Source organism: Ursus arctos, unplaced genomic scaffold, assembly GCF_023065955.2.
Source record: "Ursus arctos isolate Adak ecotype North America unplaced genomic scaffold, UrsArc2.0 scaffold_25, whole genome shotgun sequence".
NCBI classification, from domain to species: domain Eukaryota; kingdom Metazoa; phylum Chordata; class Mammalia; order Carnivora; family Ursidae; genus Ursus; species Ursus arctos.
The window spans coordinates 37110141-37130566 of NW_026622930.1; the positions used below are offsets into that span (position 1 = coordinate 37110141).

Below are 20426 nucleotides of genomic sequence, written 5' to 3' on the forward strand. Positions count from 1 at the left end.
GCTCTGCGACCACTCCTGCCGTACACTAACAAAGCAGGAGCGTGCCTCCTCCTCCCAGGGTGTGCTGCAGACAGGGCAGGCTGGAGCCTTGGCGACCACCCCTGCTCTGCAGTAAGGTAACATCAGGAAAGAGGCAGTGCCCCTCCCTCCCTTCACTGGCACAGTGACCACAGAAGCCACAGACTATGAAGGAAATCACTATCAACCACCACGCTGTACCAAGTGGACAGCAAAGCAGCATTACCCTGCCTCGTCTCAGCTGGGGGGCGGGGGATGGTGGTGAAGATGACAGAGAAGAGGGAACTGGAGAAAGTAAACTTATAAATCTGTATATGAAGTCCTGAGCATATCCCTAAATGATCCAAACATAAAACCAATCTTTTTTTTTTTTTTTAAGATTTTGTTTATTTGACAGAGAGAGCGAGAGAGAAAGCACAAGCGGGAGGAGTGGCAGGGAGAGGGAGAGGGAGAAGCAGGCTCCCCGCTGAGCAGAGAGCCTGACTTGGGGGGCTTGATTCCAGGACCCTGGGATCATGACTTGAGTCAAAGGCAGACACTTAACTGACTGAGCCACCCAGGTGCCCTGCGTAAAACCAACCTAAACACAGGAAAGTTGTGAGAACTGAACTACAGTGAGAAACCGAGTACACAGATCCAACATTCTAGTAGCCACAGGGTAAGGATTTCATTGCTTCTCATGTACCCTCTGCCAATTCTGATGAACAGTCAAGAAAAGGAAAATGGAAAGACAAATTCAATATTGGTATTATTATGAAAGTAGTTTTGACCTCACTGTCCCTCTAAAGTCAAGGGACCGCCACCACCCAGGGTTGCTAGGTACACACCCTGAGAACTGCTGGAGTAAAGCAGGCAATCGGAGGGAAAGAAAAGTCTCACAGTAGAGAAACAGACCGAATTTGGCAACCAGGTGAGCGGTTACTCTATGCAAGGCACCATGCTTATTCAATAGAATGACAAAATTGAGGAAATAAACCTAAAAGTAGATCTTTCCCTCAAAGAACATGTAGACTAGAGAGAAATCAAAAACAAAACAAAACAAAACAAAACAAACTTAAGAGGTATAGATAAAAAGAGCAATGGATTGTGTTGAAATCTGCTGGACAGTTGCATCTGTTGGAAAGTGTATAAAGACTTCAAAGAGAAAACAGCATGTGATTTGGGGCCCAATGGGGGAGAGAATCCCTTTTAGGAAAATAATTTCAGACTCCTCCCTTCTATTCATTTTATATAGGCTGATTTTGTCAGATAAAAATGTAAATGTCTCTGGGATCCAACTCAATTTATTCAAACTAGAATAGTCTTACCTGAATAACAAGCAGCGAATGACTGCGATGACATCCCTTTTACTGTAGAATAGCTTCCAGGTGGTAAGTAGCAACCAAAAAAATCAAGATGTTCAGAGTTTCAAGAAAAGGACAGGCAATAAAAATCAATATTTACTAGTGAAAAAAACCTCTTCAGAGTAGTTTCATATTCTAAAGTCTGAGTCCATTTTAAAGCAAGAATTCAGCCTGAAGTTTGTTATTACACAGAACAAATTATCAGTAGTCAAGAATTCTTTGGTTCCAGGTATCTGTCATCCTCTCAATAAGTCAAAAACAATAGTCTGAAATGGAGAACATCATTTATAAGAATGTAACACAAATAGAGGCTTAAAACCTTAAATAATCTCTTGTCCCCTTATAATGCTTCACACACTGACAAGGCACCTTAATAAAATCCATTTGCCCCCATGAGGAAATAGCTTCTCTTTGACAGAGTTCTCATTCCCCTTATTTTTCTCATTCTGGGACTGTCATTGACTTTTTTTTAAAATTTAAATTCAATTAGCCAACATATAGTACATCATTAGTGTTTGATGTAGTGTTCAATGATTCATCAGTTGCGTGTAACACCCATTGCTCCTCACATCACGAGCCCTCTTCATTGACTTTCAACCCTAATTTCATAGCTTTGTCCTGACTCCCTTCCTTTTTAACTTTTCCAAAAATGAGACCATTTGAGTGTTTCAATTTTTTAAAATTTTTAACAGTTTTCTTAAAATGAATTCACAAAACATATCGTCTTCTGCTTATTGGAAGCTCCCCTCAGCAGCATCTCATTTGGACGTGACTTCCCCCAATAATAGCTCCAAGACCAAAAACTACCCTTCCCTGCCCCACCATCATTCCAACAGCACAACAGCTCTCTGGTAGGAGAGAGAACAATTTCTTTTCTGAGCAAGGCAATTATCATTTCAGGCTTTACCACCCAGTGTTATCTAAAGTTTTAAAGAGGAATGTGATACTCCAAACAAAAAGCTAATTGAAGTAGATGCTGAAAGTTTCATGGGGAGTATGGCAGACAGATTCTAAGATAGTCTACCAAATTCTGATACTCACACCCTTGGGTAATCTCTTTGAGTTCAGGCAGAATCTATAATTTGCTTCTAAACAAAAAAATATGTCAACGGTGATGAGATGTCATTTCCATGATTCTATCAATTAAGATTTTAGTACCTATCTTGCTAGGAGACTCTGTCCCTTGCTAGCTGTGATGAAGTAAGTGGACATATTGAGGAGGTTCGTGCATTAAAGACCTGAGAATGACCTCCAGCCAACAAGAAATGGAGATCCCCAGTCCATGAGACTACCAGGGTCTGAATCCTGCCAACATGTGGTATGCTGATAATAGGCCAATGTATGCCTGGAAGTAGATCCTTCCCCAGTCAAGCGTCAGGCCTTCAGATGAGAACCCAGCCCTGGCTGACACCTTAACTGCAGCCTTGCAGACTCCCAACTCCCAGAAGTCCTGCCCAGACTCCTGACTTAACAGAGCTGGGAGATGGATGTGTTGTTCTAAGGCACTAAGTTTGTGGTAATTTGTTGCATGGCAAAAGATAACAAATACAGAGGGAGCACAAAGAAAAATAACTATAATTGTATCTCCACTAAAATCCAACAATTGATTCTGTGCTAACGGACCAGTTAAGAAGGACATTATAATGCACCTCTAAAAAGCCTGATGACAGGATGGTAGAGTCTGCGGGATGAAGTCCCCTCTACTTTCTGACTATGGAGAAGCAGGGGAGGACGGCTTAAGGCAGCCTAGCTGTTGGGGACTCTACAAACCTGAGGTCGACAGAGCCAGTGTAGTTCAACCAACCTTTGAACCAAAGTTCAAAGGAATCATGAAAGGGAAGGAAAAACAGATTGGCAGATAAGGAGAGTTAGAGCATGGGCTGAAATGTAAGAGAAACAGGGAATATCAGATAGGCAGTGGGAGTATGAGACAGTGAAACACTCCTCAGAAACTGGATGGCCAACGTCAGGACTAGCAGGGACATCAGGCAGATGAGGTCATTATGGACATTACTAGAAGATTATACCTTTTTAAAGCTCGATAATGGGACAACCAGAAATTTCCTCAGGCTTATTGACTTTATCGGACAGGCTTTTATAAAACTTCAGAGCCAGGAGGGTATCAAACTCTGGGGAGGTACCCTGAAACACCACCCATCCAGTCCTACAACCTCCCAGCAGTCATGCCCAAGTGAGGAACAAGACTACAAAGCCCGAAGAGATCACCAAGAGCAAGCCAGCAGAGAGGATCCCACAGCCCTCTTGCATCTTCCATGAGAGAGACAGCTGTTGCAGCGCCTCTAAGAGCCCGTCACTGAAATTGCCCTTGGTTACCAGAAACCGTGTGTGTGCACATGCACCACCAGCCCCCATGCTCGTGATACGTGCTGTAAGCACACTTGTGCAAAGTGATAAGCCTTGGGAAAGAAGACGCCATGACTTAATACTTCTATTTTAAATCTGAGTTCTCTACCTTTGGGTGATTTCTCGTAGATTCACTTCCATAGAGTCTTACATTTCTAAACAGATAACTTAATCTTCACTTTATATTCTTCACAAAGAAAAATGGAATCAAAGACTGGGACTCCATTTCTAAAGGACAGATTATTCCTGTAACATGAGGCACATGCTGTGGGATCGACCTTGTAGAGGGTGAGGAGACATTTATTTAATGCCTATTATGCATACTATCTCATTTAATTTTTACAACTTCTCAGAGTGGAATAAAACAAAACCCTGGGAAGTTAAAGAGTTTACCCACTGTTACCCAGACAGAGAGTGTTCGGTCCAGAGTTCAGAACTCGGGCACTTCTGAAGCTAAGCCTGTACTTTCTTCTACCATCACACTGAGTTCATCAACATTTTTGACTGTCTATTGAGCTAAGTCAATGGAAAGTCTAATTTTGATTAAATATATTGTAATAGATTAAAGTAGTATATACATATACTAGTATGTAAGCCAGGAGAATTTTCACATAGGGTGGATAAAATCATTTTATGTGTCTTAATCTTCGTTTCATTATAAATCCAACTATAAAATGTGACACCCTATTCCTAAAATTAGAACTCTCAAGAATATTATACTCTTATTTTCAGTAAGAAAATCTACCATAAAGGGATGGCATCTATGCATAAATTTAAACTGCCTAAAATCAAATGTACATAATCCATTAATGGGAGCATAATCACTGTGTATAAGAATTTTACTTGCAATATGTGTTTCAGATACCACCTTAATTTATTAAAAAGAGTTGTCCAAGAGTTTTATATATACATCATCATGGTTAAATGGCACAATGGGCATCTTTTTATCAACCCCAATACTAAAGAATAGTTAATAACTCAATGATACCCTAGTGACCTAAAAGAACAAATGTAATCCAAATCTACCCTACACAGGGAAAGGCTTATTCCTCCCAAGAGATCTGGCCCATTTCTATACAAAACATTAGAAAGTCAGCTCAGCAAGAAAAGGCTTCTCTGGGCTTACCAAATCAAAGATGCCACGCTGAAATTAAAACACATGGCATTCTAGCCATTCAGCATGATGGTAGTCATTCTGACTTTCGGAAAGTTTCGATAGGGTCACATTAAAAAGGGAAATTCAGTCCAAAATACTGTCTCCATACCCATCTTAATGTTTTCTTCAAGAATTTAATTCTTGGTTTAAAAACAGGAGGAGGAGTTTGGAAAATGCAACAAGAACAAGAAGCTTCTCAGATCCTTTTTCTAAACCATTTATAATTACCAGGCTTAGTCAGCTTTTCAAATTGAAGATAAGTGCACAACCCATATATGTCAAATCGATACGTCCTCAGAACTCTGGTTTCTATTCTCTAATACTAACAGTATCCAAATGCCATCATCTCTTCGTGCGGAATTGTTACTTTCCCAAGTGCGCTAGCAGCATGGGCGTTACAGGAGGCGAAGAGGGTGCGCGGAGGTACATAGAGGCATCGGTGGTGAAAGGGACATGGTACCTTGCGTTTGCTTTCAGAATACCTTCTCCCAAAAACGTAGTGGAGACATAGATGCAAAAAGATCGGCAAAACACTGAGTATACGGAGGTTTATTATACTATTCTCTCTTCTTTTTTTTATGTATATGAAGTTTTCTCTGATTAACGGTTTTGTTAATGTTAGGATCTCAAACCAAAATTCAGAGTTCGGAATTAAGGGTCTTTCAACATGATTTTTTTCACAAAGTAAACTCAATAGTAATAGACCACAATACCTAGAACTACAGATTGTCATCCCACCATTTTCATTTATAAGTTGTTGGTATTTTTCCTTTTTTTTTTTTAACAGAGTTGCAAGAATAATACAGAGAATTCCTAGATTCCCCCAAATGTTAAAATTTTGCCACATTTTATCTTTCTTCCTTGTATAACACACATATACATATAAATGCACACATATGGACATATTTTTCTCCTAAACCTTTTGAGATTTGGTTATAGACAGCATGTCCCCTTACGTGTAAATACTTCAGTTTCCCTTAAGAAAAAAGACATTCCCTTCCGAACTACAATAAAAATATCATATTTAAGGAATTTAACTTTGATACAGGGCTATTATCCAATATACAATCTGTATTCAAATTTCACCAATTACCACAACATCGTCCTTTGTAGCATTTTTTCCCCCCAATTTAGGGTCTGATACCAAATCATCCACTGTGTTTCCTTGTCTCTTTGGTCTCCCTCAATCTGGAACAGTGTCTCGGCCATTTCTCATGCCATAGACTTTTGTGAAATGTCTCTCGATTTTCATTTATCTGATATTTCCTCTTAACTAGAACCAGATTATAGGGGCACCTGGGTGGCTCAGTTGGTTAAGCATCTGCCTTTGGCTCAAGTAATGATCCCAGGGTCCTGGAATCAATCCCCACGTCAGGCTTCCTGCTCAGTGGGGAGTCTGCCTCTCCTCCTCTCTCTGACTCTCCCCCAGCTCATACACACTCTCTCTCTCTCTCTCACTCTCAAATAAATAAAATATTTTTTTAAAAAAAGAGAGAAGCAGATTATACATTTTTGGCACAAGTGCCATTGGGTTCTCTTCAGTGCTTCATATCAGGAAACACAGGATATCAGTTTGCTCCATTACCGGTGATATTAACTTTGATTATTTGCACAAGGCAGTGTACACCCAGTTTTCTCTACTGTAAAATTACCATGTTCCACTTTGCAATTAATATAAGTCATCTGTGGGGAAATTCTCCAAGAATGTACATATTCTGGTCTTGAAGTTTTCACACAATAGTTTAGCATCCATGGATGATTTTTTCATCAGTTGTTACTGTGATGGTTGCAAAGTAGTAACTTTCCAACACTTAGTTGGCCTCTATTTTTTAATTGGCACTATTCATAAGCTCGTTAATAATTATTAGAATTGGAAAGAAATATACTCAAGAATGGGTCCATTTTCAGGCACCTGGGTGGCTCAGTGGGTTAAGTGTCTGCCTTCAGCTCAGGTCATGATCCCAGGGTCCCGGGATCGAGTGAGTCCTGCATTGGGCTCCCTGCTCCTCGGGGAGCCTGCTTCTCCCTCTCCCACTCCCCCTGCTTGTGTTCCCTCTCTCGCTGGCTGTCTCTGTCTCTCTTGAATAAATAAATAAAATCTTGGGGAAAAAAAAAAAAGAATGAGTCCACTTTCACTCAAAGTCAAGCAATTTTCTTTTAAATCCTAAACATCCTAAATCCTGAACAGTAACTATCTGGCAGATGTTCCAACCTTTACCTGCTAAGGGCCTGCATTTGCTTTTCCTTTCCCTGCTCTCTCTTTCTTCTATACTGAGCACTGAGCACAGAGTGGAAATTGCTGATGGGGCAGGTGGGATGGGAAAAAGAAACTGCAGATTACTGACCAAAAGTAGAAAGGAGGGAATGACCACTGGTGGAGGTGGCCCGGGGGGCTAGCTTGTGAATGGACCAAGCAAAAATGACACAAGATCAACCAGTAAACCAGGAGCAACCAGATGGGGACCAGATGTTTCCCTTAAGAAGCCAAATGTGTGTCAACCGCAGCCACAGAGACCCATCCACTTGAGACTTGCCTGAGATTTCTGGGGCACAATATAATTACACATTTCCAACATTGCCCAAACATGCCTCGCTGTTCCTGACAAACTATTCTTATAAACAGACTACAGTGACTTCAATAATAAAGACTCGTAAGGAGAAATATTAGTAATGAAACAAATGACATCAAGGGAAGAAAAAGAAAAAATACTTCACTGACACTTGGAAACACAAAATTATCTGGAACACTTATTCCTGAGGCAATCATGAAACATAGTTCCAGTGCCTAAGTACCACCACTTTATATAATAAACTGGGCTGTTCCTGCTAACAGTGGTTTTTCCCTACTGGTCTCTTAGCTTTTCTTCCTATTACAATTCCTCCCAATCTTTCAAACTTTTAAAGATCTTATAACCTGAATTATCCAAATAAAAATGTGAATAGCCGAAAGGGAATTCAGTTTGAGGATCACAAGTTCCTTACCATTTCACGATAACTCACTGAAAACCAAGCTAAAGTCCTCAGATTCCCCATTCCTCCTCAGGAATGGGCTCCTAGACAGCGTGGTGTCTGGACATAAGGATATTTTCATTCTATTTGTTACATTTTTTTTGTGAAGGTTGTAAGTTGCCAGGCAAATATTTTTAAAGTATCTCTATTTTATATCCATTTACATACCACATTCATAAAGAAGGTCCTTCTGGATTCCTTCCAGAAATGACTGGAGTAGAGCAGTCAGATTTTGCCTGGCTTTAGAACCAATATTTCTCTCAAGGGGAAATTTCCTGGGGGAGACAAATGGGGAGAGCAGTCAGCTATAGGCCTAGGGCAGCACTGTGCCCAGCTTCGATACGTCTTGATGAGGCCGTGCACTACTGCACAGGGACAGGACAGGACTGCGGAACAAGTGACCGTCTCTCGGTGCGCCTACCCGCCTACCTGCCTACCTGCCTACCTGCAGAGATGGAGAGAAGGATGGGAAGGACAGTAGCTTCAACATCACCTGGAACTTGCTAGAAATGTAAATTTTCAAGCAGCAATCCAAAGTGTCTGTATCAGAGACTCTGGGGCGGGGCCCAGGAATCTTTTAACAAGCCCTCCAGGTCATTCGGATACACATTTAAGTCTGAAACTTACTACATTAAAAGACAGATAGATAGGTAGATGATAGGTAGATAGATAAATAGATAGATCTATCTAGATACCAGATAGATACCAGAGTATTTTTTAAAAGCTCTTGGGGTAATTATAATACGCAGCCAGGCTGAGAACTCTGTGTCTGGGAGGAACCCTGGGCTCTAGTTTCAGGACCACTTTGATGCTGACTGTAAGAGGACTATGGGACTTGAAGCTGTAAACGTGGTCAAGATTTAGGGAGAATTTTTCAAGACACTGACTGAGAATACTTCCCTTCTCTTCATTTCCATAGTAGGAACACGTAGGAAGTCTCTCACATTACTTCTGAATAAGAACAAAGACAAACTAATTATCCTCTACACTCTGGAAACTTTTCAGATTTCCAGCTCCATCCCAGCTGAGACTAAACAGATTTAAGCCTATGCCTAAAAATCAGTTCATGAGATAATCTGGTTGAATATTATAATTTTTTTCCATAAACAAAATCAATGGGATAAAGTTTGATTCTTCAATAGAGTTGCATATACCATGTAAGGAAGAAGAAGAAACAGTTACCTCAATAAATTGGGACAGAAGTATGGCCAGTTTTTTTTCTAGAATAACAAATGTATCATCTTTGCCCAAAATATAGAAAATGAATAATAGAACACTGTCCTACTGCATTTGTGTGATGCACAAATGCCTACAAATACTTCAAGCTCCTTTGTTTTTGTTTTCCTTAAGAAATGCAATAATAAGGCCAAATGTAATTATCTTCCTCCTTGTTGAGTCTTACTTTGTTAACAAAAGTCTAAATCCATAATTTCTTTTCCTAGACAAAAAAAAAAAAAAAAAAAAAGTTAGCCAGACCACCCTTTTATAAATGAGGAGAGAAAAGGGGAGGCCTGGCCTAGATTAGCTGATGTTATTATCAAAACATGATCTAGGTTTTGTTTTTTTTTTCATTTAAGAAGGGGGAGAGCATGTTAGTATCACCACACATATAAAATGATGGTAAAGAGAGTGAGCAACCACCTTTACTGAGGGCCCACTCCGTGCCCACCACAGTGTAAAAGATACGCCAGCTTTAAACCCAGGCTCTCTGCACTAAACCAAAAGCTGTGTTCTCGGCTGGGGTAATAGTCTGTTTAAAAGAAAAATAATAATTATTGCAGAAATGTGGACCCCCATCTTCCCATCTTTGTCCCCTCTCACCCCTCAAAAATGCCTACCAAATCTCCTCTCTAAGCAATGTACCATTCATTCATTCATTCATTCAAGGGTTCCCTAAAAGGTGCCAGGTGTGTGATAAGGGCTTGGACACAGCACCTCCACAAGGTAAGTATGGGGCAGGTGTGACTGATGGTTTTACTCTGACCTCCCTTTGAGACCCTATTAATATGCATCCAGCTTCCAATACTTCTTAATTAACCAGCTTTCATAGACGTGATTCCATTTCCAAAAGCACTGAGCCAAGAAAGCAGCGGTGCCAAGATGCTCCAAGGAGGCCAGCTCGGCGCCCTCCAACACTTCCATTCAGTAGTTTTAACCTATGTCCGCGCTCTAACCTCACTCACTGTCCGTGGTGACCAGATGCGGTCTCTGGCCAGCCCTCAGCTGCCCGCTGGGGACATGGCCCAGGTGGGGCCACGGGCAGCCGACCAGTCAAGCCACCCTTATCCTCAGAAGGCAAGCGCGCAAATCACCCAAACTCGAGGCGAACCTTGAACTGACAGCGCCAAAAGCTCGCCGCGCCTTGGTGGCAGGGCTACCCAAAGGCTGGGTCTGGGCCTGGGGGCACTGCCCCCAAAGGGTTCGATGACAGGCCCCGCGACATCGCCGTGTCCCCTCCATATCAGAGCACGCCCTTTGGCCACATCCCTCTCGGGCAAGCTGCCAGAACCACCTGCGCCTCTCAAGTCCTGCCAGGCAGCGGAGGGTGATGGGCAGAGGGGCCGGGGTTCGCCCGGGGGCGTGGGGGGACCCCGGCCGCCGCTCCCGCGAGCCTGGCACAAAGGCAGGCGTCGGAAAGAGGAGAACTTCCCACCCTCGGGCCCCGCGGCCTCCCCCCGCCCGGGGCCTTGGCGGCCGGAGCGCACTTACTGCCAGTCGCCATGGTCCGGCGAGGGGGCTGCTGGGCGGCCGCCCGCGGCTGGGGTACCCGGCGCCGAGCCGGCCGCGCGCGCGCTCCTCGCCAGGCCCCGCGCGCTCGGGAGCCGCGCCGCGCACAGCCCCTCCCGCCGCGCGCCCCCGCCGCGCCGCCCCGCGCCCCCGCGCGCCGCTCCCTCCAACCCCGCCGCCCAGCCCGCGCCCCGGGAGCCCAGCCCCGCGGGCACAGGCAGCCGAGGTACCGCCCAGCGGCTGACCCACCCCACCCGCCTCGCAGCATCTGGCCTCCCTCCCTAACCCTCCCCTCCTCCAAAGACAATGAAGGCAGCAACCTGGAAACACGCTCCTGGCCACGCAGGGTCTCCTCTCTAGCCCGCCTCTCCAGGCCGCCTTTCCTACTATATTCCCCATTACATCCTCGTTTTCATGTCACCTTCACAATTTCCACCTCCTCTCTGCCCAGGCTTCCTGCCTGCGGCTTCGGACCCAAGAGTCAATGCTCAACCCCAGCTGGAAAGAGTAGAGGATGAAAAGAGAGTGGAGAGTGGGAGTCAACGCTCAGCCAGGTGCCAGACAGCAGTCCTTCCGCAGGAGAACTACTGGGAAACACTCAGCGCCGTCCTGGTAGGTTCCGGGGGTCCTGTGTTCTTCGTGTTACCACCTGTTTTGTCTCCAATGCGAAAACAGCATCTGGCACATAGTAGGCCCTCAGCAACTATCTGCTGGATGGGTGGATGGATGACTGTATGACTGAGGCCTGCATGAGTAAACGAGTAGTTGACTCTACGGCCAACTGATTGCATGCCGACTGGATGAGCAACTGACAGAGGACCACGGGCCAAACCACAGCCCCGCCAGCTAAGAATGGACGCTTGGGTAACTGGATCAGCCGGAATGAGCGAGGCAGGCGGTGTTGTGGCCTCACGGGCCATTCGTGCATGATTCAGGAGGGCTTTGAACGGAAGCTGTGAGCTGTATACATCTTCCTGAAGTTCACAAACCGATTTCTGACGGTTTCTTGGTATGTCAGCGGCAGTGACACATGAGAGCCCCCAGATCCTTTACGTAAAGAATCGAATAGCTCAAACATATGATCACATGGCAGGCTATTTACTCCTTCCAAATAAAATCTATTTGATGCATTTAAGGATTCACATTCAACCCAATCAGTAGGGATCCCCACAGGGATCCTGCTGGCCCTGGGCTAGAAGACAACAGAATAAGACACGGCCGGAAGCGGCTCCCATCCAGCTGGGAAGAGCAGGTAACAGCACAGGAGTCCCTTCTGATCAGCCCACAGAACACAGATGGAAGAGGCTGACAATCTGATCGGGATCTACATCCAGAGCCAGTACATCTGGAGGGGGACCAGGGGCATCAGGTTCTTGTTTGCTTTTAATCGTTGCGTGTTTAACACCGGTGATTCCGAAGCATACTTCCGGTGAACAAGCACCGAGCTCTGGTTCATTGGTCTTTCACAGCAACCCTCCGTGGTAGGTCCCCAAAGCAAAAAGACTTGAAATGGGTCAGATGAAGAAAAGAAAAGAAAAAAGACTTAAAGATGCCCATGGAGTTCAGAAGCTCACAAGCCAGTAGTTTAAGCTGCAGTGAGGGGGAAGATCATGAGTTGGGTTTGAACCCATTTGACGGGTCAGTAGGACATGTATGAGGCTCTTTATTAATTGTACCTACTTTTCTAAGTCAGAGTTTGGAAAGTGATAACTCCAAGTTTAAATTCGATAAATGTTTTCTGAATAACTGACATGTTAGCAGATTTATTAGCCTGGAGCCAGGTGAGGAATGAGAGGGGGTTGAGGAGTAAATGGAGGCCCCACGTAGAGCTAATTCTCTCCAAAAGTTTGGCAGTGCAGGGAATGAAAGTGGATGGAAGGGCTTTAGGGGAGGGTAGGATTGAGGTAAGACTGGTTTTTGTTGGGGCACCTGGGTGGCACAGTGGTTAAGCGTCTGCCTTCAGCTCAGGGCGTGATCCCGGCGTTATGGGATCGAGCCCCACATCAGGCTCCTCCACTATGAGCCTACTTCTCCCTCTCCCACTCCCCCTGCTTGTGTTCCCTCTCTCGCTGGCTGTCTCTATCTCTATCGAATAAATAAATTAAAATCTTTAAAAAAAAAAAAAAAAGAAAGAAAAAAAAGACTGGTTTTTGTTTTTTCTTTTTTCAGGTAGAGGATTTCTCAGCAGGAAGGATAATTTCTGTCCGCATGTTCAAGTATGTAAAAGCAAGACAAATGTTTGCTTTTCCTTAACTAAGCTGATTTGATGGCCCCTGTCCCCATTCCACCAGGTGTTAGGGAGCTTGATCTTAGTTCAGGGTAAACTCCATTGAGTCGGGCTTTCCTCAGGCAATTCAGTTCTCTCGCCCCACCTTTTCTGGGGGTTGCATCCAGGTTGGAGGACAGAGCTGGACAGCATCAGGGGTGTGAGAAGGTATCTGGCCCTCAGGCCCCATCTCCACACTGTGAGGGGCCTCTTCTGTCTGGAGTGCAGAGCCCACCAGACCTCCTCAGCGGTGGAGGGCCTCCATGTGTCAGTCCGTGAGGGTGCCTGGGCTGCTCTGTCCTCTCGCCCACACCCAGAACCTCGCCAGGACCGACGTTTTCCCTTGAAATTTCCATTGTTCCTGTGGGGATGTCTGGCTATTTGCCCGCACCATTCTGGGGCAACAGGGAAGTCAGGCCTTTTTGAATGGGTCACGCAACCTTGCCTTTCTTACCGTCCCCTTACTGTGGTGGGGAAGGGGGCTCTGCATGGTTTGCCAACAAGACATGTAATAGAAGACAAACGTCCCCGTAGGACTCAGCTTCTCCAACCTATCTGGACGTTCTCTCATCCCCCTGGGTCCTTGGAAATGGGACTTTTCTCTAAGAAGTGGGGGGAATGGGTGCAAGCTGTTTTTAAGTACACCTAACTACAGAGGGCTTGAACAGCAGAAACGTCTTACTATCTCACAGAACAAGGAGTCCAAAGGTGGTGAGCCCAAAGTCAGTGAAAACTCAGAATCTTTCTGTCTTCCTACTCTGCCACCCTCACTTTGTGGATAAGAAGCCTGCCACCGCACAAACACCTTGTACCCTCACATGGCATTCCAGAAGTTGGGGATGGGGCAGTCCTTCTCATCCTTCCCTTTTTATTGAGGGGAGGCAATCTTTGTAAAAAAAAACCCTCAAATCCTCCTCCTTCCATTCTAGCTGCAACAGGAGGCTGGGAAAGCAAGCGTCTGTTAACTTCAGCTCCTATGACACGAGCTGGGTTCTGTCGGCAAAGGAGAATGGGTAGGGAAGAGTGGCTGGGCACCCTGTCGGTGTCTGCCATTGCCTTCTCACACCTCAGTAGGATCTCAGCTCCTTGCTCTCCTTTATAACCCTTCCTCTCTCCAAGGCTGAAGAAATCCATCTCCTAAGGGGCTGGATAATGGACTCTTAAAACATCCTATATTCTTGCAAATCTGTGTGTCTTGTTCATGGACTTTGGTTTCTGAAATTCAAAAGGCAGGATTCTGGTTTCTTTGGTTTTCTATACAACCTAAGGCTGTAGATGCCAAAGTCTAGTTAGAGACAGGGAGACCCACGTGGTAAGTGAACTTACGTAACAGGAATGAAAAAAACACACAAGTCAGTATCAAGCTAGGATATCAGTACAATTTCAAGGGGAGAAGAAAGAGTGCATGGAGAGGAAGGGTCTAAAATATCGAGGCAGGACTGGGTATTGGTTGAAAGAGCGGCTGGCATGGCCAGCATAGGCAGAGAGTTCCCTCTTAGGCGCAAATGGTCTCAGAAACGTAGGTTGAGGAATAGAGAGTGATGATGCAGAGGGATTCTGGGGTTGGAAGAAGGAGGTTGAGGGAGTTCAGGCCCACTGCATGGTCCCCAAGTTCTGGATCATGTAAGGACGTGTGTTTAGTTACCAAGAAGGAAGGAAGCAGAGAGGAGGTGGAGGGCTTAGAGTGGAAAGCTGAGAAGGAATCCAAAGCACAAACAGAAAAGGCTGCAGGGAGGGCCTACCTGGAATTGGACCTCAGGAGCACAGGGGGGGAAGGCAGCCACGTGCAAGCTTTCTCCAACATGGCTGAGGGAGCAGGCAATGGAAGAGGACAGGACTTGGAGGCCAAAAAGAGGGAGGAGTTCTAGGTCGGTCGCTGTGTCCCTGACAGCCAGCCACAGGTCTCAGCAGGGCTGGAGGGATAAGAGGAGCCACAGAGGGAGTCAGGTGGGACTGGGAGGATGTGGAGGGGCTCAGGGCCTGGAAACAGGGAGGAGGGCGGGTAGGAGCGCGGTGGTCTGTGAGAACACTAGCGCTTTGCACTACACATACATAAAGGGGGTTGGGACAGAGAAAAGACAGGCGCCCGGCAACTGCTTAAAAAGTGTTTTAGCTAAGGTAACTTGTGATTATTGCAGGGCTCTTCTGACTTATTATTTGCCATAATTTTGAGGCAAATATCAGCACCCACATAGCTAGAGTTCATTTCCAAAAGAAGAAATGACAAATAGCTCTTACACACACTGCATGGAAATTACCATCTAGGCTCTCTGACCCATGGCCCTATGACACATCCTGTTGACTTTGCTAACTCTGGCTATAAAGGAGAAATGAGAGCAGGCCAGGGTGAGGGGCTGCAGCTGCCCCGCTGAGTGGGTCTGTGTCACCACGGAGACTATTCTTGGTTGAGACAGCTATTGCTTTGTGTCTTTGTTGGAGTAGGTGAAAACAGAAAAATTATTTTAACTATGATGTGTGCATGTAGGCTGTGAGCTAATGAGCATTTTATCTGACAAGAGAGAAAATTTTTATTGTTTTGTATAAAACTTGCCTTTGATTTTCATTCAGTCTCCTTATCTGTCCTAAGCCTCTGAACTCAAATACTTCAGAACATTCACTAAGACACGGATTATACTAACAAATAAAACTTTTAAAATGTAGCCATTAGGTAATAAATAGCATCATGTTCTGATGGAACCCTTGCAAGTCACACTGGGAATGGGCAGAAGTGTGACCGGGCTCGTCAGGTGCAAGTCTGGCCTGGGAAGTAGAGCGCGAGGCCTGGTCCCAGGCTGCGGTTCAGTGATGAAACTCCCAGCAGACACTAGAAAGACTCACTGGCTTAAAACCAGAAAACCACAGCATTTGGGTTGCCTCTGTCCCACTGCACGTTGTCTCTTAGCTAGTCCATACCTGTTGCCAGGCCAATATTTAAGGAAGTGCAAGGTAGGAACTCAGAAGAGGTAAGGGAAAATAACCAGTCTGGGAAAGGAGACAACCTGGAGACCAGCAAGACAAATGGGTCAAAAGGATGGCTTTGCTGTTCAAGACTCTGTATGTTCACGGCATTAACTGCTTTTTTTAAGTACATTTTAGCAATCATTCAAAAAAAAGCTCAAAAATGTTTGATCACCTCATTTCAGAAAGCACTACACAATTCTAGAATATTAAGAATCTCAAGCAATACATACTCACCCCGGTGTCAAGTGTGCTTGGAGGAGGGTGAGGGCATTGGCCAAGAAATGCATCCGCATAGCTAGTCTCTGTTTTTGCCAAAGGCAAGTGTAGGCCGGCTTTCACCAGCTCTGGGTCTCAGACCACCTGGTCCAGAATCACCTGGAGAACCTGTTACAAACGCCAATTCTCAGGCCCCAGCCAGCACTCATTGGAGCAGAAGCTGTAGCAATGGGACCCTAGGATCTGCATGTCAAGTGAGCTCCCCAGGTGTTTCCAGTACCACCTAAAACTCTGACCCAAGTAACAGCAGCTGGTGACAGGGGAATAAAACCACCACCTGGAGAGCTGGAATGTCAGACCTGGGAGTTTCCACTCTGGTCTCCTCCGTCTAACAGGGGAGAGTAGAAGTACTGAGAAGTTATAAATGCTAAGAATTCAGCCACTAGGAAACGAATTCAGTGTGAACAAACCTTTTCAATAGGTGGCTTTTACTCAGACCTAATTAAAGACATCCCTTTAAAAATTTAAGCCCATTCTTTTCTTTCAATCCTTCGTAAAGATAGAGAACGGGGTCACGATCCTCAGTAATTAATTCCTCATATAGTAAGGGAAAGCTCCAAGAGTCACAGGGCCACATAGCTGCTTTCTTCTCTCCAGGCTTAAGTTACTTTAATTCTTTGTCAAAGTACCTGTTTAAGCTAGAAGAATAGGATAGGATTTTTCAAAGCTGTGCAAGGAGAGGAAATAAAACACCCACTTCACTCTACCTGAGTAGTTAATATTTTTTTCTATCGGACACAAGAGAATAGAGCTGGATAACTATAAGGGGAAATATAAGGAAGTTTTGAAACATTGATTTGCAATATTAATGTATTTCAAGCTAGAATACATTTTATAGTTTTAGTAAATCATCTTGTGTATCATTCTCCTTCGTCCTATTTTCTAAACCTGTAAACATCTTGCCCTTTGGATCTTGGGGTTCCCTCTCACTGAGCCAGTTTGTCTTCGTTCTCATGCAAACTTCTGAAAAGAACAATCCCTACTTCCCATCCACAGCACATCACTTTCAATTTAATCCTCAAAATTAGCCCTTTGCTTTGATCTCTTTGGGTTGCTGTAACAAACATACCATAAACTGGGTTGTTGAAGCGACATTTATTTCTCACGGTGCTGGAGGTTGGGTAGTTGAAGATCAAGGCACCAGCAGACTGTGTCTAGTAGGCTCTTCCTGGTTCATAAAGGGCCATCTTCTGTGTCCTCACATGGTGGAGAGGCAGTGGAGCTCTCTGGGGTCTCTCTTGTAAGAGCACTAATCCCAATTCATGAGGGCTCTACCCTCATGACCTAATGGCCTCCCAAGGCCCCACCTCCCAATAACCATCACATTGGGGGGGATTAGGTTTCAACAGAAGAATATGGAGGGGATACAACATTCAGTCTTTAGCACTCTCAGTAAAGGGAGTGGCCTAACTGCCAAACGCAAAGGACAGTTTTCAATATTATATCATACTGCTGTGTATGACGACACTACTTAGCACTCCCTCCTCAAGATTCTACTCCCTTGGCTTCTGTGACACTTCCTTTTCCTCACTTTCCACCTACATTTCACGTCACTATCAATGGTTCTTCTCCAGGGTTCCTCAGCCCCTCCAGAGTGCCCTGATATTTGGTGCTCCAACCCTAGTTCAGTGCTCCAACCCTATTTCATTGCTCCATCCTACACACTCCCTTGGTATCCTATAATCTCTCCTGGTCTCACCAACCAATTCTTTCCAATACATTGTGCAGTCTCCCGAGATTCAGACTCACCTGTGTGGTGGGGAAAAGTGCAGGCTCTGAAGCTAGACCACATGGGTCCATCCCATAATGTCTTCATCACCCACCAGCTCTGCAATATTGGGCAAGTTACTTACCATCATCGTGCCTTTGTTTCCTCTTCTGCAAAATGATGATAAATAATATCTCCTGGGACTTCTACTTCTGGCAGTATGACAAATCAGATACTTTCAAAGGGCATTCTCACTCTTCCTGGTTAAATTACTGTAAAAATACATTTTAATGCATTCCTGCACTCACTAGAAAGTAAGGAAAATCTCCAAGGGGAAAAAGAAAACAAAGAGCTGAAACCAGACCAGGAGGCCGTATGTTGTTAAGCAAGTGCAATAGAGAGCAGTGCAGTTGACCTGATAACTCCTGCAAATTGAGAGACCAGACCTGGAGCTTGACCTGAGATTCTGAGGACCTTATAAGTACCAGAACAGTAGTTTTCCTGGCTCACAACAGGCATACACAGAAGTCCTCTCTAGAGGAAAGACATCTCCAATCAGGGACACAGGATTCCCACACGTTATATTCAAGAAAATATAAGTTCCAAACACAATGAGGGTGAAAACCACCATGAGTGTCTGGAGAAACACCAGTTATAGACTGACCTGTAGAATTTCAGATACTGAAATTATCAGATAGAGAATGTAAAATAATTGTTTGAAATATTTAATGAAATTAAAGTTTGAACTTAAAAAAAAACAAAGAACAAGAGAATATCAAAAATATCTAGACACGTATAACAATCTCAGAAATGAAAAAACAAAGTGGAAATGAAAAACTCAATGAATCAGCCACGGCCTGGCTTGGACTCAGCTGCCCTTGGTGCCATAAATTCTAGCCTAAGGCAGCTTACTAGAAGCCCATGCCTGCCTTATTTGATTTCACCCGGGCTAGTCACCCAGGCTTTATAAATTACTAGAAATACTCTCCTCATTTCATCAAAAATTGGTATCAGGAAAAGTGTGTAAATCCACCAGAGGGCAAAGAAATTTCTGACTCTACAGCCCTAAGGAGACATTCTACATTTTTCATTTTCTTCTCTGATGCAATAATTTCCTGTTATGGAGAGACAAAAACATTATAAACACATAGGATCCTGATTCTGTATAGTTCTGTGAATTAATTCTATTTGTAAACATAAAGGATTTTCAGAGAGAAGGCTAATAGAGTTATTTACCAGTACAACATATACAGTATATGGGTAATTTTGTTAATAATTTGGTATTTTGTTAGGTGTCAGTGGGAACACTAAAGAAGATAAGCTACATTTTTTGATTGGTTGATTCATCTTAAATTAAAAACAAAAGACATTCCAGACATATGGTCTCTGAAGGACAGAATATTTCATTGTTTTTTAAAGATTTATTTATTTATTAGAAAGAGAGACAGCTAGTGGGGGGAGGGGCAGAGGGAGAGAGAATCTCAAGTAGACTCTCTGCTGAGCAGGGAGCCCAAGGCCTGGTGGATCCTGAGACCTTGACCGGAGCCGAAATCAAGAGTCCGTTGCTCAACCAACTAAGCCACCCAGGCGCCCCAGGAAACTTCATTTTTAAATGCGATGCTAAAATTGGGGAAATTATCTGGTGGGAAAATTTTATAGGCAACTACTTTAAGTTTACAAAGAGAATACTTCCAGTTAACCACGTGTAATAAAATGGTGTGTAAAGTTAGCAAGAAAGTCGATATGACAATTATGCTGCAAAAAACTAAGAGATAAATCAACCGTTTAAAACATCTGACAAAGGCAGAAGAGTTAACAATTTGTGAGACTTGAGCAAAAGTCATTTCATTTAAATCATATACACTATAAGAAGTTCAACAAACCTTTGGGTGTTGACTTCTCTAAGAATAGTTAAGCTAACATAGCCCAATTAGTTAGGTACTATGGTGATAAGGTACTTAAAATCAGTCTGTAGCTAATGTAATTACATGAAGGCTTTCTCTTTTTTGTTTTTGTTATCTTAAATAAGATTTTTTTTAAAGCCTCATATTAAAGCACTTGTAAGAAGACTGGTATATATAAAAAGGTTTCCCTCACAGCATAATCTGTAATTAGCCTGACAATCAGGCTTTGCAGCTTGCAACCAAAAGCAATTAATAATTTGATAATTCTGTAGTGCATAGCATTTTGGTAAGATTAACTTCCTTAAAAAATCAGGGATTTTTAGCATTTTCAGAAGTGCACCAACTTCTTTCAAGCCATTAGGTTAGTATCACACTAAATTATGATCAAATATACTTGGGTGACCTAAATGAGTTATTAAGTCTCTAAGAATACTAAGTGCAACCTTGGTAACCTGGGACACACTCCAGGCACAAATCCAGTGAAGAAGGCTCAGTAACATGGGTGAATAGGAGGCTATCACCTCATTCGTTTCTGTGATAAAAACAGATACAACCCTTGAAAGTAGAGATCTGTATTTATACAACTTCACCCCTGGGGGCATAGCCCTGTCTGGAACAGGACAGGCAGAACTCAGGAGGAAAGCCTGAGTCCTACTGACCTGAGGAGTCAGAGGAGGAAGCCTGGGTTGTCAGA

At 44.0% G+C, this 20426-nt stretch overlaps 1 protein-coding gene across 6 annotated transcripts in view; it reads right to left on the reverse strand.

Annotated features, from left to right (window-relative positions):
- The window catches only part of SYT16 (synaptotagmin 16), a 245696-nt gene extending 235008 nt beyond the window's left edge, over positions 1-10688 (reverse strand). For 3 of the 6 annotated variants that reach the window (XR_007190212.2, XM_044377664.3, XM_044377661.3), the window contains exon 1: positions 1326-4344. Coding sequence is in view for 5 of the 6 variants with exons in the window: in XM_044377664.3 (XP_044233599.1) it covers positions 1326-1359 (34 nt within the window). In the remaining variant the exon portion in view is untranslated. Of the gene's footprint in view, positions 1-1325; positions 4351-10599 lie in introns of those variants that run through there. The other 3 variants (XM_048219941.2, XM_044377662.3, XM_048219942.2) reach the window with 2 other exon arrangements.
- Positions 10689-20426: the final 9738 nt, after the last annotated feature.